General features: G+C 38.9%; 1 protein-coding gene across 1 annotated transcript in view; it reads right to left on the bottom strand.

Annotated features, from left to right (window-relative positions):
- ARHGAP42 (Rho GTPase activating protein 42) overlaps positions 1–25,705 on the bottom strand; it is a 279,145-nt gene that overhangs the window by 5,747 nt on the left and 247,693 nt on the right. The window contains exons 13-23 of the mRNA XM_021062699.1: positions 25,220–25,282; positions 23,939–24,013; positions 23,161–23,245; positions 22,124–22,182; positions 19,015–19,120; positions 14,885–15,044; positions 13,560–13,704; positions 11,569–11,949; positions 11,051–11,207; positions 8,482–8,544; positions 368–447 (exon numbers count right to left, since the gene is read on the bottom strand). Of these exons, the coding sequence (XP_020918358.1) occupies positions 368–447; positions 8,482–8,544; positions 11,051–11,207; positions 11,569–11,949; positions 13,560–13,704; positions 14,885–15,044; positions 19,015–19,120; positions 22,124–22,182; positions 23,161–23,245; positions 23,939–24,013; positions 25,220–25,282 (1,374 nt within the window). The remainder of the gene's footprint in view (positions 1–367; positions 448–8,481; positions 8,545–11,050; positions 11,208–11,568; positions 11,950–13,559; positions 13,705–14,884; positions 15,045–19,014; positions 19,121–22,123; positions 22,183–23,160; positions 23,246–23,938; positions 24,014–25,219; positions 25,283–25,705) is intronic.

Here is a 25,705-nt window from a genome sequence, read left to right as displayed (position 1 = left end):
AAATACATATATAAATATCACTCAGTCAACACTAGCTTCAAATAATTATATGCATAAATGGCTAAAAGTCCACATCAGACTGTATACAAACACTCAAGCTGTCAAAACAATGTCACGGCACCTGTAAAGCTGGAAATGTCTTTTTCATTTTTACAACCAATCACACTCTCACACACAGGGGAGGAGATGAGGGATCCAGAGGGATCCGATGTGTTCAGAGGGATTTGATGTGTTCACTTGTACAGATACGAGAGGCAGGGCCTGGATGTGATTCTGGGTCTCCTGGCTCCAACTTTAGACTCTCATTGCTACACAACTCTTTATTCCATATGATAATAAACTAAGCCAAGGGAATGGGTGTGCTTACCATTAGAAAATATCGCCCCCTGTGGGAAGGAAAGCTCATGGCTGTGCTCTGCTTTACAGGAGTACATGGCTTTGGCTTGGCTGAAAGAACAAAAGACAATTTATGAAAACCACAACACTCAACTCAATCACAAAAACTATATATATATATATATATATATATATATATATTTTTTTTTTTTTTTTTTGGCTGTCTTGTGGCATGTGGAGTTTCCAGGCCAGTGATCAGATCCGAGCCTGGAGTTGTGACAGCAACGCTGGACCCTTTAACCCACTGTGCTAGGCTGGGTATTTAACCTACGTCCTAACATTGCAGAGACGTCACTGATCCCGTTGTGGCAAAGTGGGAATTCCCTTAAAACTATTCTTAAAAAAATTATACCTGTTTTTAGTTATAATTGAAGCATGATACACATTAACGTGCACATGTAAGTGTGCATAAGTGCATTTGACAAACTGAGCACACTTGTGTAACCAGAGCACACTGACAGCACAACCAAAGCCTTCCTTGTGTTTCCAGGCAACTCCCTCAAGGGTAACACCTGGCTTGTAACAAACAACATAAGCTGTTCTAAAAGAATGCTATTATTCACTTCTTGGGATCCTGCTAAATAGGTTATTTTTCCAGCTACATAGAGTCTCATGGGTACCTTAAAGCTTTATTTACTTACTTGCCACTTTTACTTCAGATCATCAGAGGTGAGATTTCCCCCCCAAAAAAATATTAACAATAATAATAATTATTATTTTTCTTTTTAGGGCCATGCCTGCAGCATATGGAAGTTCCCGGGCTGGGAGTCAAATGGGAGCTGCAGTCGCCGGCCTATACCACAGCCGCACCAGATCTGAGCTGCATGTGTGACCTATGTCATGGCCTATGGCAACGCTGGAAACTTAACCCACTGAGCAAGACCAGGGATTGAACCTGCATCCTCACAGAGACAATGTCAGGTCCTTAACCAGCTGAGCCACAACAGGAACCCCTAAAGATTTTTTTAAATGTCAAGTTTTTTTCTAGAAGGAATGATTTCTACCAATAAACATTGTCTTATTACTTTGAACCATTAAATTAAATTAAGAGGTGCATAAGGAAACAAATTCTAGAGTTATAGAAATGATTACAATATAATAATCCTTATAATGATATAATTTTTCATATTATACTTTAAATGGAAGCCAATTATTTTTATTAATATTTCAGATGTGAATGTTCTCATAATAGTATTTTCTGGGACTAGATGAGGGTAGACATACAGAATAATTATATAACTAAAAAAATGGATACTGTTAAATGTGTCAAAATATACAGCACAAAATAATTTGTGATGACTTTTCAACTATCTGTGCATGTGACTAGACAGGCATAATTTTATTTTGCTGAGATCTGTAACTACAGATGTTAACTCATCAGAGAGCTTTGTGACTTAATGTGGAATCTGCGATAGTGAAGTTTCCTCTCCAGGTGCTAATGCTTCCTCTTTTACTGCCTCAGTGTATTGAAGAAGATGTGAAAATAACACTGTCACCTATTGTGCCTTTCTTCAGAAGATTCTAATATCTTTTGAAAAGGGATTTTGAAAATCCTGCTTCTTGTCGCCTGGGAGAGTAAGGTAACGATGCTCACTGTCTTGAAAGCCATTTCCTCTCTTATCATTTGGAAGACGATCTGTTTACAAGCCCCATTCCTAATTCTAAACACTGTCTAATGCTGATGAGTAGACTTAAAAGGTTTGATAGGGTCAATGTGCAAGATTCAAAATGCTTATCTTAATCATAAGCAAAATAAAGAATTTACCAAATCAAAATTGATACACATTTTTTTGTAACCTGAGAATTTCACTCCTGAAGGGACTTGGAATACATTTTTTGGGCGGGGGGGACATGCCCATGGTATGCGGAAGTTTTCTGGCCAGGAGTCAAACCAGAGCCATCATGGCAGTGATGGCACCGAATCCTTTACCACTAGGCTACCAGGGAACTCCTGGGAAAGCACCTGTGATAGGAATAGGAAGATACAGTTTAAAAGGTGCCAAAGAAGTAACCACATAGAAAAGCTAAAGACAAACAAATCACAACAATCTAAGTGTTCATCAGTGGAGGATTTAATAAATAAAATACACCAAATGCAATGAATTATTAAGGAGCTACTATAAATAGCACTATAGAAGAAACATATGACATGGAACAGTGTTAGCATGCAAGGCAAAAAAATTTACAAGACTTCTAAAACTGCCCATGACAATTCCCAATAAACATTTATAAATAATGCAGTGAACACACATTTGCTTCTTGTTCACTGGGTGGAGATTTCTTAAAATTAGTCCCATACTTTTTGTTAGGTTTTTGTCAAGAAATACAGGCTGTTTCTGCCTTGGATGTCTGAGTACTGAATGCCTCAATGCTAAAAATCTCGTTTGGGAGCATGTAGAGTTAAAGCTGCTATGTCAAAAACAAGCATACTGCAACTCCATTACAAATGGAGTGAAAAAGTGAATAACAAAGTCTTTTCAGGTTAAAATGTGTATTTTATTTGTTTACCCAACACTTCTGTCGAGCATCTACTTTGTTGGGCACCACGGTAGGAATAAGATTATGAACACCACCTTCATGGGGTCCTTTTCTGTGTTTTTCACAGAGGAGTGGTTCTCAAGGTACACTCAAGGGGAATCTGGAAGAGGAGGAGGACACTCTCAGTGTCCTGAGAGGACACTGCTCTGATAGCTAATGGAATGTGTTATGAGCATCCATTTATTTCCATTTATGCCAGATATTAAAGCGATCTGCATGAATGTACAATAATGTTAGTTCCTGAACTCCTGGCAGGGGCATCATGAAGAGATGGATGCTGACTGCAGCATGGTAGGTTACAGCAACATGGAAGAGAAGGCTCCTGTGTGGCCTCGTCTAGGGGAAGGAGAGAAACAATTGCTGTCTTAACCACATTAAAAATATGGCCTATGGGGAGTTCTTTTTGTTGCCCAGGGAAACAAACCTGACATATGAGGATGCGAGTTCGATACCTGGCCTCGCCTAGTGGGTCAGGGATCCAGTGTTGCCATGAGCTGTGGTGCAGGTCGCAGACATGGCTCGGATCCCCCATTGCTGTAGCTGTGGTGTAGGCCAGCAGCTGCAGCTCCAATTCAACCCCTAGCCTGGGAACTTCCATATGCCACAGGTGCAGCCCTAAAAAGAAAACAAACAAACAAACAAACAAAAACGGTCTTTGGAAGAGATGGAAAGGCTAGACCTCGCGATGCCTTGGGGGTAGTCCCATAAACCATCTGACTTGGTTTTAAAGAACACGGTGACTCCAAATGCTGGGAAACTGGTGATCATCCAGGTGAGTTGGCTCATATAATGAGTTTGGATTTTCAAAGGAAATCTACATACTTCCTTGGTCAATCTTCTATATGTAGAAATGAAGGCCAAGAGAAATTAATATTATAGCAGTCAAGCTAAAAGCTATGATCTCTTGGTTGCTGAATTAGTATACATCTGGTGACTCCACTTAAACATAATCAGTAATGTCTCAAGAATATGTCACTGAAAAAAAAAACCGCTTCTACTATTAATAATTGTTCACTGTTAATAAGAGTGAATAATCACTCCTGTGTCTTGCTAGTACCCTTTAGTTGCATGAGTTTATTTTTCTTTTAAATAAATTATAAACATTTAAAATTTTTCTCAGTTTAAATTTATAATATGATAAATATCAACAAATGTAAATGATAAAAGAAAAGCTCTTTGGAGATATCCAATTTTTTTAAAAATTGTATAAGCTATTTTGAGACAAAAAAGTTTGAGATCCACTGTCATTAGATAAAATTAAATGGCCTTGCTGTACAGTGGGAAAAAAAAAATTAAAAAAAATAAAATAAAATAAATGGCTGTGCACCAAAATATGCTTGTCTTTAGGTGACGAAATGAGAGGTGATTTTTATTAAATTTTTTAGTTTATTATCCTTGATATTCTCCAAAAAAAGAGAAAAAGGGTTTATTTTTAATAATCAAGGCTTCATTTGTCTTATGTGTGTCACAGTGCTTTATCTTATGTGTGTCATACACGAGTCACTGTGCTCTGAACCAGTGACTTACAGCATTTTAAAAACTGAAATTCACTAAATGAGAAGACTTCGTCTTAGTGCTTTGTAACTATAAAGAAAATATTGGTTTTCAATTATGATACTAGAGGTATTTGATTGCTTATAATAAGCCAGGCACTTGATTCTTAATTCTCTTAATTCTAAGGCACTTAATTATCAATTCAACCTTCAAAAGATACTGGTATAGCTTGCCTAAATTATACTATTTTAGGGAGTCCTCTTGTGTCACAGTGGGTTAAGAATCCAGTGTTGTCACTGCAGTGGCTTGGGTCACTGCTGTGGCGCAGGTTTGATCCTGGGCCTGGGAACTTCTACATGCTATAGGTGTGGCAAAAACAAACACACAAACAAACAAACAAACTGTACTACTCAAAAGTGAATCTTCCCCAGTGCTCGGTATAATTCAGAGACAGAGATGAAAGCTTTCAGCGTACTGTTTGCTACAGACCTTTGATGGTGAGACAGAACCTAGTGATTTTTGGCTCCTGAAAGCATTTTACAGATTGAGAGAAAAAGCAAACAAAAAAACCCCTGTAAAATAATGTCTGCTTAGGGCCATCAAGTACTTGCTTTTTCTTTTAATTTCTTTTCTTATAGTAAATCATTTCCTGTTATATTTTTCATCTCTTTTTTTAGATCTGTCTCAGGTCTTCATTAATAGTCTGCATTTGAATCTTTTGACTGACTTCTTAAAGATTTCCAGTGAGGTATTAGAGGTTAAAACCAGTGCCCTCCTCGAATGATCTCCTGGATTTTTCTGCAGCTTCTACCACATTGACCTTGCTTTCTTCTCCTGATCATTCCTTCACCTTCTTCTTTGCCAGATCCTTAAATGAAACCATGGCTCAAGATCAATGCCCAGCCATTTCTCTTTTCACTGCTGGGTAACACTGCCTTTATCTATGCAGTGCAACTGCTGTGGAGAAATCTCTCAAACAGCATCGAACTACATGCTCTCTCCTGGTTCCAGCTGCGTGTCTCTAACTGCCTCTCATGCTCCTTAGGCTTCTCAAACATTGTGGCCAAAACTTTGCTTGCTCCTCTAGATAATCTCATAAGCCAAGCTCAGAAGCTAAATTACCATTCTTTCTCATAATCTTGAGGACTTAGAATCTTTTTTACCTGTCTCTCATTCCCACTATTCAAACAATTGCTTGTCCTAGTTCCATCCATAAAATTCTCCTTAGAGTTTTTCATGCTTTTTAAAATGCCCTCAGTAAGGTCTTTTAAATATCACCATTTCTACTCTAAATGGTTCTCTTCCCTTCAACAACCTCCTGGAAAAGCCGCTTGGATGATTGGATCAAGTGCATCACCTATTAGATCACCTCTTTGCTCAAGGACTCTCAATCTGCAGTGAACCTAGAGGGGCTACTTTTCTGTTGCCTGGGGTGATCCACTAAAATCTCCCAGCTGGTCTCTTTCCCAAACATGGCTAGTCTTCCTACTATCCACTACTGGTTCTGTAAATCCTTGATGTCTAATTCAAGAGTAATCCTAAATTCCTAGAAAGAAAGCAAAACAGGCATTGTAGGAGGTTAGTGAGGGAGAGGCCCTCACTGTCTATCTGTTGTTCAGCTATATTTAATGGTACACAAAGGTATCAAGTGACTGTTAAGAGTTAATGTTCAAATACCAAATATATATATTTAAACTTTTTTATTTTTAGGGCTTCACCTGTGACATATGAAAGTTCCTAGGCTAGGGTCGAATCAGAGCTATCGCTGCTAGCCAATGCCACAGACACAGCAATGGGGAATCTGAGCCGCATCTTCGACCTATGCCGCTCACAGCTTGCAGTAATATTGGGTCCTTAACCTACTGAGTGAGGCAAGGGATAGAACCCACATCCTCACAGACATTATGTTGGGTTCTTAACCCACTGAGCCACAATGGGAACTCCTCAAATATATAATTAGAGGCTTGAATATCTTAAGCAAATTTAATAATAATAACTATAACTATATTAGTTATTATTATAGAGACCATCTATGGAGAATTTACCATGTACTTCAAATACATTGCTGTGTACACTGACGACAGTTTGTCAAAAAGAGAACTATGACCTTCACTTTAAGAAAATGGATTTCTGGAGTTCCCACTGTCGCTCAGCAATAACAAACCTGGCTAGTATCCATGAGAATGTGGATTTGATTCCTGGCCACGCTCAGTGGGTTAAGTATCCAGCACTGCTGTGAGCTCTGGTTTAGGTTGCAGATGAGGCTCGGATCCTGCGTCGCTGCAGCTGTGGTGTAGGCTGCCAGCTACAACTCTGATTCGACCCCTAGCCTGGGAACTTCCATATGCTGCAGGTGCGGCCCTAAAAAGCCAAATAAAAGAAAAGAAAAAGAAAAAAGAAAAAGAAAATTCATACAGGCAGGCAAAGCTAAGCAAAATGAAAGGGCAGGTGAAAAATTATGACACCGTCCTCAAGTGCTGCAGACTGACTGACAGAGAAGACTCAAGCTTCACTGTACCATCGAGTGAGCTCCAAGTTTGTGATTTAGAGTATTCAGAATGTGAAAACATATTATAAATGCATAGGTTGGTTGTTGAACATCTGAGTAAACTTATTAAATAACAGCTTCATCAATTTAATGTCATATACTGATTTACTTCATTAATACCTTGCTGTCTTAAAGCTCTTAAAAGATTCTCTTTGCTTCCAGTACTTGGGTTCTAACAGACTGTTTAGAGCTTCCTAATAAAAGGGCTCCATCTAGTGGAGCAATTCAATCATTTAGCAAGACAGATAAGAAGCAAGGGTAAATCCTTACACAAAGGCCTCTCAGTGGTGACAGTTTCAGAAAAATCATGTTCTGACATGCCTGGTGCCTAGTTTTCACCATGCCTTGATAAATATAAGAAGATAAAGATGCTATAGAGGTAAGGTACATTCAGTTACTATGCGATCTGCTATATGAATGCAAGGCATTGACCATCATCCTAGTAAGACACCAAAGGGGCTCTACTCTGCAGAGTTAAAAACACTAACACACAAAGGCCCTCGCTAGGCTTTGGAAGAAAACAGACTTTGAAGGTCATTGTTATCCCTAGAAGCTAGGACAAGCCCAATATCGAGTAGGTGCCTAATTAATGTTTGCTGAAAAAGTTCACATACTTTTATAAAGTCAATTAACATTCTATGGTTGAATAACTTTTTTTTTTTTAAGGCCACATTCATGGCATACAGAAGTTCCCAGGCCAGGAACTGAATCGGAGCTGTACCTGTGACCTATGCTGTAGCAGTGACAATGCCGGATCCTTTAACCCAGTGCACTGGGCTGGCAATAGAACCCACGACTCCACAGTGCCCAGAGCTGCTGCAGCTGGATTCTTAACTCATTGCACCACAGCAAGAATTCCTGAATAACTTCTAAAAGAACTTCACAGCAATACTTCAATTATCTGTGTTCCCTTTCCCTCATTGCCTTGATTAGCTGGATATGGAAAGCTCAAAATTTCCTCAGTGCATCAAAAAAAAAAAAGGTCTGTCCTTCATTTTCATTTATATGCCCTTTCAACAAGCATTTTACTACTTCCTGCCTGTAAACCAGAGCCACCCAGGGCAGTCAGTTCTACAGCACCAGAGTTGCCATTAAGAGTAAGCACAATCTTTTAAATGCATGTTCATGAAGCTTCTTCCAGAAAAAAGTTTTATAACTTTTACAAACCAAAAAAATTTGTTTTGAAAATCTTCCACAAACTGTCATTAAAAGAGTCTTTAGTGGGCAAAGGGTTATGGCAACTTGTGTGTTTTAGAAAACGATCTGCTTAGAACCCTTCCTTTGCGAAGGCTTTAGCGAACACGGGACCACTGTCACAGTCAGTTGAGACACTGAACACTGCATACGGTCATGACCTTTTCCCGTGAAGAGAGAGCAGACATAGATTTGACCATCTGCACAGCTGAAGGCCAGAGCTATCAAACATGGCTCGCCATGTCAACACAAGGCTACAAAGTCACCGCTATGTTTTGGGTTTTTTTTTTTAAAGCATTTTGAGAACTTACCGCCCAGAAGAAACTGGCTTAAGTGAACCAACATTTTCAAACAGCTGGGCCTTTGCCGCCACGCTGAAAAATAATTTTAAAATGCACGTTTCATTAAAATCCGTTAGAAAATCATTTAGCTCAGAGGGAAATTCAGGGTTATCAGTCACATAAAACAAAAAATGATTAGTTAAAGGTTCCCCTCAAAATTTTAATTGTTTTAAGCTTTAACGTCGAAGATGTTTTTAGATCTAGTCTCTGGCTCACTTAGTATCAGACTGTAAGACGCCTAAAGCTACCTCCTCTGAGGATCTTACTGGGCTCATTTTTTGTACCTCCGAAAACTAGGGAAGGGGTAAAAGGAAGATTTTTTCTCACCACTCTGCTCCTGGAAGTAATATTATTGACTCCTGTGGAGCCACAAGGGAAGACCATACCAACAAGACAAAAGAACTGTTTTTTATTCTGTTAAGACAAAACTGCATCTAAAATTGTTTCATGTAGTTTTAAAATATTTGAAAACATTTCCTATAAAGTGAAAATACGGCCCATAAATAAATTTGCAGATTCAAATTCCATTTCAAATCATGAGCAGAGAAAGGCATCTATTTGAAAAGGTAAGACTAGTGGGTAGAGTGAAAAGAATGAAAACACCCTAGGTAATCAGAAAAAGCTTCTAGATTTACTAAAAAGAGATTACAAGATTTTTAAAATTACATCTTAAACTAGATTTTTAAAATCTATCTTATGTCTTTAATGGACAAACATTTCTCCCAAAGCTGCATCATTTGATAATCTGAAAGAACATTTGACACCTAATACAGAACATGCACTCTACAATTTAATTTCTACTTTATCATTAAAATCACAAAATATAAGCTCTTTTCTTTCCCTCACAAAGGACAGAGTTTATATTATCCTATCTCCCTTGACATATTTGGCTTTAAACTTAATTTCCCTTCAGGGCTGGAACTATACACACTGGGGCACAGACAGATTCACAAATATATCCATCCATTCTGCATCTCTTGACCAAGATAGATAACATACGTGAAACATACTCTGAAACCAAAGGTTCTTGTCCTTTGGTAAGGGATGGAGGAATGAATTTGAGACACTGTTCTTATGGAAACAGACTTAATAGAATACCTTACTGGCTTTCAATGAGTCAGTAAAATGTCAAGAATACCACCATATTAAAAATGGGTAATAGACACAGCACCGCCTCAAGACAGAGGACCGTGGGTTAGAATGCCACCTCTGCCACTTACTACCTGAGAGTGTGTGGACTTTTCTCCTGATTTTCCAGTATTAGTTCTAATCATCCCCCAAACAAGGTTTGGGAGAACTGCAAAAAGACACTGGACTTTGAAAGGAATAATATACATAAAGACACTCACTAATACTCATACAGCATTTGGAAAAGCTCAGCAGAAGTCAGAAAAATACGGGAAAGGGAAAAAAACTCCTCGGAGTTCCCGCTGTTGCACAGTGGAAAGAAATTCAAATAGTATCCATGAGGATGCGGGTTGGATCCCGGGCCTTGCTCAGTGGGTTGGGGATCCAGTGTTGCTGTGAGCTACGGTGTAGGTCGCAAACACAACTCGGATCCCATGTTGCTGTGGCTGTGGTGTAGACTGGCAGCTATTGCTTTGATTCAACCCCTAGCCTGGAACTTCCATATGCTGTGGGTGGGGTCCTAAAAAGCAAAACAAAAACAAAAACGACAAAAAAAAACCCACAACTATCCTCTTTGCATCCTGTTCCCTTGTTTACCTAGCCTCACATTTTCTCTTCTTGACCCCCTTTCCATTCTCCTCTATACACTCTACCCTATCAGCCTTTATACTTCTGGGTCAATTCTTCTGATTAGAAGCACATCCTTTTGCCTTTCATTCTCCTTGTTCTCTATGAGTTATTTAAACTGGTGAATACTCAGGTAGGGGAGACATATGATAGACAACCCTCACCAGCAAAAAAGCAATTGTATTTCCAGCAAAGACAGGGCGGGGTGGGTATGTGGGCAGGGCTCATAGCTGAGTGGTAGATACTTAGCTTTTATAGGTGGGCATCTAGGTTCAAAGCCTAAAACCACTATATTATACACCTGTTTTCTTCAAAAAAATTGTTTTTATTATAGTTGATTTATAATAGTCTGTCAATTTCTGCTGTACAGCAAAATGACCCAGTCATATATGTGTGTGTGTGTGTGTGAATTCTTTTTCTCATATTACCTTCCATCATGTTCTATCACAAGTGATTGGATATAGTTCTCTGTGCTATAGAGAAGGACCTCATTGCTTATCCATTCTAAATGTATATGCATCTATTTTCGTATCTTTAAATTAAGCTATAGCTCTGCTTCTAAGAAAAGTACCCAAAGCATGTCCTGTGAGATTTCACGTCTATCCTAAGCACACTAACTTTCATATCACTTGTAGAAAAGAATAGGGTCCTGCAGAAGTTGACTGTACCCACTCTACAGATGAGTATTCGGCTGAGCGAATCCTAAGGTTTCCTGTGCACATATTCAATCTCTGTGTGTCCCTGGGAGACACAGCAAATACCAAACAACTGCTCTCCCACTTACACGGAGCCAGGTCGCTGGTAGCCATTGCTGGAGGCAGTGTCCAGCCTTAACCTACTGCACATTTTTGGAGGCAGGTCTGGGTTTGGTGGCACTTTGGGCGTCTCTTTGGAACCTATAGAAGTTAAGCTTTGAGTGGATCCACTGTAGCTCTTGTTTCCTAAAAAGAAAGCCCAAGAAAACAGGCAAGGTGCTATTAGACAAAATAACAGCAGTAACACAGTGCATGCGCATAACAAAAGGAAGCATTTTTCTCTGAGTCCAAATGAGAAGGTACAGAATGTTCTTTGAGCACAGCAGCCCATCACTCAGGGAGATCACAATCTACAGTAATTACAAAGACATCATCTCACAGAGATGGAAAGATACAGGGAAAAGTCACAGCACGCAGGAGTTTTAAAAATCCTAGCTCAGGAACAAAGCAGATAAGCATTGTCTGTCTCTTCACTATTAATTTTTCCCTCCTGAATCCAGCAGGTGACATGAAGACAATGATGTCACCAGGCTCCCTGCTGGCTTACCTTCAGTTGCAGAGATGGATCTCAGAGAGGAAGCTGAGGCTCTTTTCAGTCCTGAAAGCCCATATGGCCCTTTCTTGGCCAGGTCTATGGGTGGGGACACATCCCCTGGGCTAGTGACTGAGGCAACGCTCTGGCAATCTGATTCTACATCTGTTTTGGTTGCATCTTCTCTAGAACTTGACTCAGGACTAGTGGTCCAGAGACCAAGACTTTTCTGTCCGTTGGAAGGTGATGGGGATGCAATCCAAGGAATCCCCCCAGACTTCTCCCTGGGCTGGCAGGAAGCAGACTTTGTTGTGCTGTTTTGTTCAGAGGAGTGGGAGGAAAGTGACTCGATGCTTCCCATGGGTGTGCTGTCCGGGCTGCTGCTATAGGAGTCACCTGAGCAAGGGCGGGGGTGGGGGCAGAAAAGAAGACCAGCTCTTTGTGAGACCACTGACCCTACTGAAGTGGTAGGTCTTTATCTGGTATGCAGAACTGTCCTCTGTTCTGAGGAAAGCTTTAAAATATGAATTTGAACTTGGTGAACACATTTTTATTTATTTTTAAAAATTTTTTGGCCACAGTGCGCAGAGGCTTGATGTGGGATCTGAGTTCCCAGACCAAGGATTGAACCTGAGCCACAGCAATGAAAGCATCAGAATTCTAACCACCAGACCACCAGGGTACTCCCCAGAATTGTTCAATATTATTCAAGGGGAGTTCCTGTTGTGGCGCGGCGGAAACGAATCCCACTAGGAACCATGAGGTTGCGGGTTCAATCCCTGGCCTCGCTCAGTGGGTTAAGGATCTAACGTTGCTGTGAGCTGTGGTGCAGGTCACAGATGTGGCTCGGATCCTGCATTGCTGTGGCTGTGGCGCAGGCTGGCAGCTATATCTCCAATTAGACCCCTAGCCTGGGAACCTCCATAAGCTGCGGGTGTGGCCCTGAAAAAAAAAAAATTATTCAAGGGGAGGTTTTCTTTGTGGCCTGCCCCTATGAAATAATGTTACTTGAAACATTAGAGTGTTGACTTGAACACAGACAAAATGTGTTTCTGAAATAGGACTCAAAAGTAAGAAAAATAAAGAGTCCTGGATGATGATACTATAAGAAACCAATGGAAAGGGGGAAATATTGAGATGTTTCTGCTTTCTTTCATTTTTATGATCTTAGTTGATTCTGAGTTACAATGTATCTGAGTCCTTTTTATTCAAAGGCACCATGAAATGTCAGCTGCAAATTAACAACTGCTTATAATTTTTAAAGAAAGGATTTTTTTCCTTTTCTTTAAAATAAAGCAATGTAAGAAAACTAGATATTTACCTGGGGGTATTTTTCAATGTTCCTAAAAGTAAGGTCTAAGAAAACAAATTAGAGAAATTATAATAAAGTATTCAAATACTACACATAAATTAAAAAAGTGTTTTCTATTAAATACTGATTGGGAGGAAAACTAGGGTGCGGGGAGGATTGAGAGCATAAAATACAAAGAAAATGGCCACAGTTTGACACAGGCTTTGGGCCCAAGTTGCAGTCCACCTTATGGCGGGACTTGGCTGAGAAAAGTAAGTTAGTGATAATGTGTGATCTAGATTCTCTTTTTATTTCTTTTCTCTCTTCCAGGCACTTTGACACCCAAGAGATGATGCTTTAAGAACATAATGTGAAAGGAAGAAAGAAAGTGACTGCCTCAGCCAGACTTTCTCTTGCTTTCTTCTCTCACACTTTGACAACAGGACAAAACCTGCTACAAAGCAGTACCCGATGTACTTCATCACAGTTACAGGGAAAAAGGGCACTGAGCAAACTATTTTTTTCCCTTTGTAGTAGTAATGAATCTGCTAGCCCAAGGTACCTTCCAGCTGTCTTGACAGAGAATATGTAAATGGGGGGGGCAGGTGCTGGGGAGACAGCATCCATAAGAACGTCTATTTCTACCCAATTACCACGAAGGTGTGATAAAGCTGAATTAAGGGAGAAAGTATCTCCCTGGGGCTGATGCACTTACTATCGGGCTCTGCCAAGCATGGAGTATACCTCCCTCTGGGCTTCCGGGAGCCTGTGGACAGGCAGATGGCACGTGTCCTTCGGGATCCAGATCGAGACTGAGGCTGAGGAAGAGGAATGCTTGGGTCTGGGGCAGTATGAAAAATCTACATAGAAGAAAAATGGACTGAGGTCAATAGAAGGGTGAATCTGACCATCAACAAATACATTTTTAAAATTATAAAATAATCCTACAACTCTATGCTACTTAATCAGTCACATGACAAGAGATACTTAGTATAAAAATAAACATCCTGGAGCAATTATAACTTTCTTTCCCATTTATACTGAGTAATGCTGTCTCCCTAGGTTTTCTTTTTTCTTTTTCCCCATTCCCTAACAGTGAAGCTCAGAGTTGCCAATAATTTTAAGGAAGGTGTCAAATATTAACAAATGTCTCTGTCAAGACACACTGATACTTTTTACTGTTATATTCTCTCTTCCCTTCATGTGGAACATAATCTGATGGGAAGGGGCTCGTTCTGTATCATTCCCCAGCTGAGAAGCCCCTTGCTTCTCAGGAGAAGTTGCTGGCACGCCTGGGGCCCTGAGCTGTCAAGGAATGTGATGAGCTGCCCACAGAGGTCTGAACACAGACACAAAATGCAGGGTTGTGAGAGCATTTATGGTCTTAGATAGGCATGAAGGATATGCTTCTACAGGCACTGAAAAGGAACCAGGGAAAAAGAGAGGCACAGCCATTCTCTCATAAAGCCTAGAGCAGACATAAATGGATCACAATGTTTACACTTTCGGTGGCTGAATTTGCTTAATAATCCAATCAATTTGGCCTTCCCAATTTCTCACTTTCACAGTTATTCTAAGATCAGACTCTTTTTTAAAAAAGCCTCTGTTGGAACTGGATATAGAAAGGATTTCAAGACTTCCCTGAATTTTTTTTTCTTTTATTTAGAATATTAGGTCTGCTGTATAATGAGAGTCTAATTCCAAAGAGATGAAAAAAGCTAAAATAGACTTAACCAAGTGATTCTAAAGTATTCTTTGAGTATGAGCAAAAAAATAACTACATACATACTAAAGAAAAGAATGTTGACAAGCAAATGACATAGAATCTACCTAGAGGATTTACTGAGAAGCACTTAAATGATGAACAAGAAAAAAAAAAAATCAAAGTCCTCATGAAGAGGTAATTTATACAAAATTTACAAGACTGACACCACATAGGAATTTAAGATCACACTATGAAGATCCTAGATGACACAAAGGCAAAATTCCTTCTTAGAAGGAAGATAAGATTTTACACTTTCAAGTGAAAATTCAGCCTACCTTTTCATAGTGCTCTATCAGAATTTCAACAACGATATTCTGAAATTTAATATTCATCATGGCAGCCACAGTTTCTTCCTGTGCTCTCATTAGAGTTGGACCAAATATGACCCCAAGATTTGAGACAGTCATGAGATTTTGTTGGCTATGTAGTGACACTCTGCAAATAAGAGCAACAAAAATATTTTAAGTTATATGTTCAATAATGTGGAATGTTCTCATCCACCAAATTTATGGCATAAAATATAAATATGCCATTATAGATTAATTTTCCCAAATAGTCAGGTTTGGCCACCCCCAACCAGCATTAGTGGGTCTAGTCTAAAAAGATATAAAAAGTTAACGTTAGCCCAAGTAAGACATAATTACAATGGTCCATCTGTTGAAGGAAAAAAAAAAAATCTTGATTTCCTAAATCAAGTGCAAGTGGCCTAGAGAGATTATCAGCTGTTTGGTACTTGCTAGAACAGATGATTAAGAGTAGACTGGCTGTAATCACTTTGGGATTCACCAGACATATTAATTGAGAACCTACTGCCAGGCATTTTCATAGATTATATTGCACTTAACCCTTCCAGGGAGTCAAATTTTCCTCCTGTATAGACTTTTTAAAAAGCAGCTCTTAAAGTAAAAATGTGTACTTGAGGACACAGCAAATTAGGGACAGAGATTTTGTTTCAAAACAGGTGTCCTGACATAAATCAAGAGTTTCCCTCAGCTCTCCACATAAGATGATAGGCCAGGACATGTTCCCATCCTACTTTCCATCAATCAACCCATCCATCTATCTATCCATCCATCCATCCATCCATCCATCCATCCATCCATCCATCCATCCAAAACTTCCCTGAGTGTCTCAATAGTGCTGAGCACTGTGCTAGGCAAACAGTAAGACAAGGAGACATGCTGGTTTGAAAACAAAATGAAATGAAAAGCCTCTGATGTTACTGACCATTGCAAAGGAATCCCAGTGAACTCTCAAAAATGACTCTGACTAGTTAATGAACTTAATTTGGCAATTGGATGCATTCTTAAAAGGAAATCTCATTTATTTAACTAAGTCTTCTAGGTAAACTACTGCCTTTTCTATCTCAATCCCAGCCAGGTTGTTATACTGTAAATTTCTAGCAAGGAACACAACAAAGCATGCACTCTAATTCCATTCTAGAAGCAAAACTAAAATCTTACAAGGAATCCAGGATTCTGCATTATCCATGCGACTTTTGGCACAGAGCAGGAAGAGCTCACTGTCCCATTGACTGAATTTTCCCCTTGTGCCCCAGAGAGCACTAGCTGAGAATTTAATTCCAAGTTTCCTTTTTATATAACCAAATATTACCTACTAATTGCTTAATATGTATTAGAGAATCTACTAGTTTGTCTGTAAAGGCAGTGGAGTCTGTCTGAATTTAAAGCTTAGGTCCTTCTAACTTGGAAGCTGGGTGCAATCAGCCAAGTTATTTAATCTCTTTCTCTAGGCTTCGGTTCCCTCATCTACAAAGTATAACAACCTTCACAGCAGTGTTGAGAGAATGAAATGAGTTAAATTAAATAAAATATGATCTTAAAACCACATTCTTCCCTGTAATTAAACTGACTCTAGCCACTGTTGTTAAAATGTAAGAGTTCCTGGTAGGATATGTAAGCTAGAATATGAGAGAATATTAAGCTGACAGGAAATAAATTTAGAAATCATACAGAACCGGTCTGTTTTGAAAAGGAGAGTTGATGGCTACATTATTCAGAAGATGAAATATTTTGATTGCCAATTTCTTCTTCATTGAATTTCCCTTCTGCTGGGCTAGTGAGCTGATAGAGATCCATATCGTCCCATGTTTCGGCCAGTTCTGTATCTCATTTCTTCAACTTGTGAATGAAGCAGATACCCAGCTGCACTTTCAGTATTAAAATTTGAGTCAGAGAAGAGACCATAGATGCCCTTGTTTTAAACACAAAGTATTGTCGGAAAGAAATCAATTTATATCATGTCTCAGAGCTAATTAGTGGAGATTTAGAGTCAGTCATTGTTCCTTTAGGCCACTGGTCTTAAGCCAATAAGGTATCTAGGGACCAAGAGTGTTATTAGTTGTTGGTAGTTTACTTAAGTCATTGGTGATGTGGGCACACATTCCACTGCCGCTGCTCAGTCAGTGGAGGTGGACCTTTCATAGGTTCCAGAAAGAGCCAGGAAGGGTGGTGAAGGCTGCGCAAAGAATTTTAAGTACTCTTCAGTGGCCAGATAACCTACTCTGCTACTTCCTGCATCAAATTCGCAATTAAAAGTAAAGGCTGTGTTTATCTGATATTCTGGATAATTAAGCAAAAACATTTTATGTGACATTCATGAAATTTTAAAAGTACATTTTAAAGGTCTTTGCTAAAAAAACTAGCTTGAAAACAGCAGATGAATGCCCACTAAATACAGCATAATTACATTTCATGAAGAGGTTCACAACTCAAAAACTTAGCTCAAGACGATGTTATTCTGACTGAGGATAGTAAGGCCTTGTTTGTTAGCTAAAAGAGGTGCTGACATGGGCAACAGATAACAATGAACTTGAAATGATGTCATTCTTAGTGGAGTTCCTCTTATTTCAGGGAGAGCCGATTCATATTATCTAAAATCCTGCAAGTTTGGATTAGATTGATTGATATACAGCACTATCTCAAATGCGCATGGCTCAAATTAGCATAAATTGGGTTACTTTTTGCAGAAAACAAGGAAGGATTAATCATTTGATTGTGGATCCTGGTACTCATTGAGACCAAAAACAATGTTCCTCTTTGTAAATGAGTCTATAAGGGAATTCTTAAGTAAGTTTAAAAACCTGAATTTGGGCTTTTGTTTGTAGCTGCATGGCTAAAAACTTCTGGAGTGTGTGTGTGTGAAAGAGAGAGAGAGAGAGAATCAAGATAAATCAGTGATGGTTAATGGTATATGTCAAATTTGCTAGGCCACAGTACCCAGATATTTGGTTAAACATAATGCTACATGTTTTTGTGAAGGTACTTTTTTAGATGACGTTAACATTTGAATCAGCAGACTTTGAGTAAAGGAGACTCCATAATGTGGGTGGGCCTCCTTCAACATCAGCTGAAGGTCTTAGAGTAAAAGATACCATTTCCCTGAGGAAGAAAGATTCTGCCTCTAGAAGGATCTGCTTTGGATTCGAGCTTCAACACCAACTCTTTTTTGGTCTCCAGCCTGCCCTCAAATCAACTTCCACTATTGTGCAGCCCATTCCTTGCAATCAATCACTCTCTTATATATATGAATATATGCACAGACATACACCATCCTATTGGTTCTGTTTCTCTGGAGAAACTTGATTAATGCCATATCTATCGAGAGTTTTTATCTTTTTTCTTTTCTTTTCTTTTCTTTTTTTTTTTTTTTTTTTTTGTCTTTGTCTTTTTAGGGCTGCATCCATGGCATATGGAGGTTCCCAGGCTAGGGGTCAAATCAGAGCTATAGCCACTGGCGTACACCACAGTCACAGCAACGCCAGATCCAAGCCACATTTGTGACCTATACCACAGCTCATGCCAATGCCTGATTCCCAACCCACTGAGCAAGGCCAGGGATTGAACCTGCGTCCCCAAGGATGCTAGTCAGATTCATTTCCACTGAGCCATGGCAGGAACTCTGAGAGTTTTTAATACACAGGTTAAGTAAAGAGTCAGAAAAATCTTCAAAGACCAAGAGATACTATAAATCTGGAAAAGGAAGCTAACATGAGAGGGGCAGTTTGACCCAGCAGAATTTGTTGTCCCTAGAAGAAGAGAAAACTGGACTTCAAACTTAGGGCTTACAAGGCATCTGAAAGAGTTGGGAAAGAACTATATACTCTTTCATATATTTTAAAGTTGACAGGTAATTTATACTAAACCATCATTAGTATAACGGTTGCAAGGATTAATTATTTGCCTATCATAAACATACATAAGTGCACACACATAGATATATCATAAAAACAAACTGCCACATCGTTTTACATTCATGGACTCTGATTATAACAGCAATGTTAAAAGTTCCATCACATCCTTTAAAAAGACATGAACATGCTTAAGTTTAAAAGCTGAACATGTAAAACAAGAAATTAAGTGAACAATGTAAGTCAGAGAATTACTTGACCAGGTGCTTTATTAAGATGTCCAGCATCTCTCTGTTTTTTTCTGGCAATTTGTGCACCAATGCATGTACAGCCTCTACCCGGTAGTTTTGGTCATCAGATTCTGTAACATAAAAAAGGTTGCAAATATTTAAATTTTAACTGTATTAAAATGTGTGAATAAACGTTAGTAATTTAAACATCATAACCACTTCCACCCCTCATGCCTTATAAGCAATGCTTCACGTGTAAATATTATCACTATTATTTCCTAAGGCTTAGAGACATTGAGTAACTTGTCCATGGTCTGAGATTAGTAAGTAGAGAAGTTAAAGAACCCAATTCTATCTAGCCCAGATCTATGCTCTTAGCCCCTGAATTCCATACAACCATAATTCATCTCCTCCTTGGGTTTTGCTACACAACAATTGAATAAAACCTTTAGCAATGTGAGTGATCACAGTTATTGTAAATGGTTTAATGCACTAGACACTATAACACACTTTATCACATTGAAACCTCCAAGTGACTCCATCAGACCAGAGGAAGCAGGCATTCCTTTCTGAATTTTATAGATTCAAGGACAGCAGGGAGTTATTTTTCTGAGGTGTCAGGATTATTGCACAAAGGCCCAGTAGATTTTAAGCCCACACTGACAATGGTAAATGTGAAAAGCAAAAAATCCTCTAAAGCAAGTCTAATCAGCAAGGCAAAAGCCAAGATGCTGACAAGTCTGCTAGAGAAACTTCTCATGCTTCAATCTATTCAGAAATAGATTCAGAGGGAATCTATTTAATATTCTCTTACTCCAATAAACAAATTCTGGGATGACCGCCCACCCTCCAAGCCCTTTTTCCAGGAAGTGCCCCAACACATAGGATTTATAATTAAAGGACCCTTATCTATTCTGGGAGTAGTAGCTATTGGAACATAAGGTGAGGGAAGGCCCTGGCTCTGGCTGGGCCAAATGTCAAGTTTCTCTCAGGAGCAGGAATGGAGACATCAAAGCTCTGGATCTAACTGCTGGTTATGTGAAAAGGCAGATCATGTAAAACCAGGCAGATCATGACCAGATGTGGTCCACAGCCAAGAAAATCTGTCTGGAAGAGTAGCTAAGAACGAGGCAGATACGCAGCCAAAAGGAGAAGTGAGAGAGCCTCCAGAAAGTGTGGGGCAGGGTAGGCAGAGAAAAGTCTGTTCCCAAATCTGAAGTCTCTGATTTCAGGCCATGGAAGGCAAGACCCATCCTCTGCCCAGGGGTTTCGAAAGACTCCCCTTGATCTCTGAGGAATTTCTCCTTTTCCCTGAGGGGGGTTTCTCTTACCTGAAGCCAGGTAATTCCAAACAATATCTAATTTTATTATCCTTGACTCAGACAAAAGAGAATTTTTATGTATAAGACATATTTTAATTATCATGGTAGTGAATAATATGATCATTATTTGCCACATTAAGTGAAGAAAAAAAAAATCTTGTGACCAGATGTTTGCATCAAAACAACCAGCTCTTAATATCTTGTAATAACCTACAATGGGTATAATATAATAACTATAATGTAAGATGAGAGTTTATATGCATATAAATATATATAATAAGTACAACAATCACTTTACTGTGTATCTAAGACTAACATAACACTGTAACTCAACTATATTTTAATAAAAAATTTAAAAAAATACAACCAGCTCATTGAGCCATTCTAGCTAAGTGGATTCAAACACTAGTAGTTATGAAACAAAACTTTCATAAGAAAGTATTCTAGGTTAAGAGTCAAAAAAGCTAGCCTGTAGGCCTGATATTGCCATGAATTTACTAGCGTCTTTGGACAAAGTCACTTGCCCACTCTAGGTTCTGATTTTCTAGATAATAAAATGAGGCTGGATTATATATTTTCTAAGGTCATGCTCTCCTTACAAAGTCCAGTTTCTCTAACGAGCAACTGAGAGTGCTGAGCTTTCAAAGTAGCGTAGATGTTTCTGAGATCATGTGGTCAATCATGTATGCTGGGCTGGAAACCAAGGTCACTCAACTTTATCTGACACTTTTATCAGTAGACAACATTTTCTGTGACATTACAATGTATGGTAACAAATGAGGGCAGCCAATTTCTTTCTTGGATTGTGCAAAATACTCTTGTTACAGCCATACCTCATATATCTTAACAATGAAATGCCAACTCCTAACTGCTCCAAGTTGCTGTGATGGGCTCGGATGGCGACCTGGAGCTCTGAGCTCAATATTTTATAGGAACACACTCCTAACTTTTCAGGTTTCATGATTTTCACTGGCCTCTTCCCCTTCTCCCCACAATCTTGAATTAAAGCTATCTATTCATATCACATTAGGGCAGTCACAGATCTAAAGAAACAACATAGATAGGTGATCAGCGTCAACAACTATAGTATGAGAGAAAGGGGATTGATGGAAGCACTCGTCGCCTGCCAAAAATATCTGACTCTTTCTCCAGATTTAGGAATGTAGCATGTGGGTACGTGTATGGTGGAGGTGGTGGCCTAACCAACTAGATGTATTTGTAGTCTTGTCTAACGCAAAAGTTGCTCTTGTAAGAAATGCATCAATCAAGTAAAATGTAATGAGAATAATCCTTCACAGCTCTTTATAATCACACCATACTTGTCACCCCAATGAGGTCTTATGAAGTAAAATATTTTAGTACATTCTGATATTTTTATTTTTATTTATTTATTTATTTGGGGGGGTATGTTTTTTTTTTTTTTCCTTTGTATGACTGCATCCATGGCATATGGAAGTCCCAGGGCTAGGGGTCAACTCAGAGCTACAGCTGAGGCCTATGCCATAGCCAAAGCAATGCTGAATCTCAGCTGCATCTGGGACCTACACTGCAGCTTGCAGCAATGCCGAATCCTTAACCCACTGGGCAAGGCCAGGGATCGAACCAGCATCCTCAGAGACAGTGTCAGGTACTTAACCCACTGAGCTACAATGGGAACTCCATTCAGTGATTTCTTATAACCATCCTGTAAGTTATTACAGGACAACTTCTTAAGCAATAGGTAGGAAAATGTTAACTAGCCGGTTTAAACTTTACATCTAACATAGCATAAAACCACATCAATTATAATGCATCCAGTAGAAATGTACTTACTAACAGCAACAATAAAATCTTTGTGTAATTTGTAAGTCATCAGTGGTTCTGCAAGGCACCTACAATAAAGAATGAGGCAAATTTCAGAACAGCAGTATCTTCTGATTTCCCTTGAACTTTCAATGCTTCTTTAAGAATTAGGTAGGATAAAGTCCTAGCAGAGAGGCTGCAGGTAGTTCTACAATGCAGACCTCAAAGACACCAATGCCCCTTAGCACTAATATACTGCCATGACTATATTAAAGGCAGAAGCTGGGAGACTATTCTTTTACTTTGTAAGAACCACAGCCTATAGGAGCAAAATTCCTCTCAAAGGTGGAGGTAACAGTTAAAAACAAACTTTCAGTTTCAACATGTTTTTTTTTTTTTTTTAAATAAAAAACCCAAGGATAAAATTCTAATTCGAATCTACTATGATACAGAAATTATTCAGTAGTCATAAAAAGGAATGAAATACCAGCATTTTTAGCAACATGGATGGACCTAGAAATTATCACGCTAAGTGAAATCAGCCATACAATGAGACACCAACATCAAATGCTTTCACTGACATGTGGAATCTGAAAAAAAGGACAGACTGAACTTCTTCGCAGAACAGATGCTGACTCACAGACATTGAAAAACTTATGGTCTCCGGAGGAGACAGTTTGGGGGGTGGGGGGATGTACTTGGGTTGTGGGATGGAAATCCTGTGAAACTGGATTGTTATGATCATTATAAAACTACAGATGTGATAAATTCATTTGAGTAATAAAAAAGAAAAAAAAACAAGGATAAAATTCTAATTCAAATCTACTATGATACAGAAATGATTCAGTAGTCATAAAATATTGCAGCCTTTAAGCTTATGATTTGGACAACCACATGTAAGTTCCAGAACTGTAAACATAACTGTTGCCACCCTGTACTATTTCTTATGTGAAGGAACTGCACTAAGGAGTGAAGCTCATGAACGGAGCTCCCTGGAGTCCATGGTGACTGCCCAAGGGGGTGCCTGAGAGATGAAAGCAGAGCAGCAGGGGTTGAGCCCCCCTCACCTGAGGTAGTTTTTCAGCCCACTTGTTATTGTTTTATTATCCCACAGTTCAATATCGATGTCCATATCAGGAGGGGATTTGGGAGCTGAAAAGAAAATAAGATGTTTACCTGGTGCAATCCAAAATAACACTGGCACCATTAAGAAAACAGACATAAACATAGAGAGAGAGGCATTTATTTCTTAGCATGCCAGTGGCGTTAATTTTAGGACGGCTCTATACCTGTGGTGGTGCAAAGCTCACTCTGACACTGAATCTCAAAGATTTCTTATGGAATATAGCTTTTCAAATCAGATGTTTGCTAACTGCTAACATCACAGCACACTCACTATGTGCCAGGCGTGCTCCTAAGTGCTTTCTGTGGATTAACATATCAAATCCTTACAATTCTTAAGGAGGCCAGTATCATTATTACCCCTGTTTTACAAACGAGGAGGTGAAGGCACAGAGAGGTTAAGCAAATTACTCAAGGTCACAATGCTTTTAACTGGCCGAATTAAGATTCCAAGTCAGGTAATCTGAATTGTGGCATCCATAAATCTTATTGTACTTCTAGATAATTATCAATTATAATATTATAAAAAGGGATACCTCTAAAATTCTAATTGTTCATCTGTTATAATTCAACACTAAAAACTGAATACAAATATTAATTTTAAATATGACTTGAAAGTACTCAAAGACAAGCAATAATTTATATCTCAAAGAAACCTATGGTTTGGATTTTTCTATTAGAATGCAAAAATTCAGTAAGTATCCAGCTTCACCCAACACTTACAAAATGTGGTATTCATGAGCTTCTGAACTTTGGAGTTCACGCCTCCTATTCGGTAGAGACCTAAGATGGTGATGCCTAATGAGAAGGAAAAAAATCACAAGAAAATGGCTTAAGACACAGCTTTCCAAGTACAGACTGTTAAAAAAAAAAAAAACTCAGATGTATGCCTATACAAAATTTGAAAGCTATGTATCCAATTTTGTAGTCTAACTCTAGCAAAGCTACCCTGGAAACTCCATCAGCTATGTATTTCTCAGAGCAGACACTGAACAGTGATTTGAAAGTCTATGAAGAGCTTCAAAGTAGCAAAGTACACCTGCCTGTTCACCACTATCTGAATACAAAGAAGCATCCATGATGGGAAGGGATGTTCAGTATTTCTCATATTCTGTTTCCTTAGACGTGGAGTCTTGCATGTTGAACAGTCTGATGGAATTGACAGTGTCATTTTAAAGGTGAGGAGACAGATTCAGATTCACTTCTTAAAACTTCAAAGTGGCAGCACCAAAATCTGAATCTAAATCTACAGAACTCCAAAGCCCAGTAGGAGGTTTTGTTTTAGACAAGTGTTCCTGGGAGTGGAAGGCCAATAGAGAGGACTTCAGGACAGAGGTCACGACCAGAATGAGGAAAGGTACTGACACTGTGACAATGACTAAAATCACTAAGGGAGATAAGATAGGGAAGGAGGAGAGCTGAATCCAAGCTCCTTAGGAATCTTCCCTTCCTAAAGCTTGAAAAAAAAAAAAATAATAATAATACAGAGTCCATCAGTAAGACGTAAAGTCAGGCTATATTATGAAAATTCATTAAAAAGTATGTTTGTAGTATGGTTTAATTTGGTAAACTAAAGTTCAAAGAATAGCTACTGACATGTTTATTTTATTTCATTTCATTTCATTTTTAGGGCGGTACCTGCAGCATATGGGAAGTTCCCTGGCTAGGGGTCAAGTGGGAAGGCAGTTGCCGGCCTACAGCACAGCCAGAGCAAATACAGGATCAGAGCCATGTCTGTAACCCACATTACAGCTCACAGCAAAGCCAGATCCCTAACCCACTGAGTGGGCCAATATGATTGAATCCGAGGCTTCACAGACACTAGTTGGATTGGTTACCACTGAGCCACAACAGGAACTCCAACATGTTGGTATAATTTCTAATTCACATATCTCTCAAAATTAATCTCCTGCTAATAACGAAGTATAACCTTGTTTTCTGAGCAATTTCCATATGAGAAGGGAGCACACAACAGTAATGATGTACCCATTAGGCAACACTGACCTCTTGTTTCCACAGCTTGAATGCATTTTCTCACAAAGTTGAAACCTGCTTCATTTAAGTACACTGAAAGGAAAAGAAAAATTATATGAGGTGATTATGCTGAACTTAACACTCCTGCTTCCGTGAATTCTGTTATTTCATGGCTTGATGGCAGAGAGGTTGTTACCAAACTTATCAAATATTTTGGTTAGCATCTGAATTTTTATTTGGGTGTAGAAGTTAAAGAGGGAGGTTCCCATTCACCAGTGTTTTTATATCAACTTGCTTAGTTAGAAACACAGATCTTTCACAGAAAGTAACATGTTAAATTGATCCCATCCAGTTTCCCTAAAATTAGCATTACCCCTTACCATGTATGTTCCAGATGATAAAAGCAAATGCAGTAACAATAAACTTTCACTGTTCATTACAAAGCTATTCACATAACTTTTCCCATGAGATTCTCAAAAGAAACATTATGAGGTAGAGAGAAAGTTTTGCAATCTT

The sequence above is a fragment of the Sus scrofa genome, chromosome 9 (genome assembly GCF_000003025.6).
Source record: "Sus scrofa isolate TJ Tabasco breed Duroc chromosome 9, Sscrofa11.1, whole genome shotgun sequence".
NCBI classification, from domain to species: Eukaryota; Metazoa; Chordata; class Mammalia; order Artiodactyla; family Suidae; genus Sus; species Sus scrofa.
Note: the sequence above shows the minus strand (reverse complement) of the source record. Positions and strands in the feature narration are given on the sequence as shown.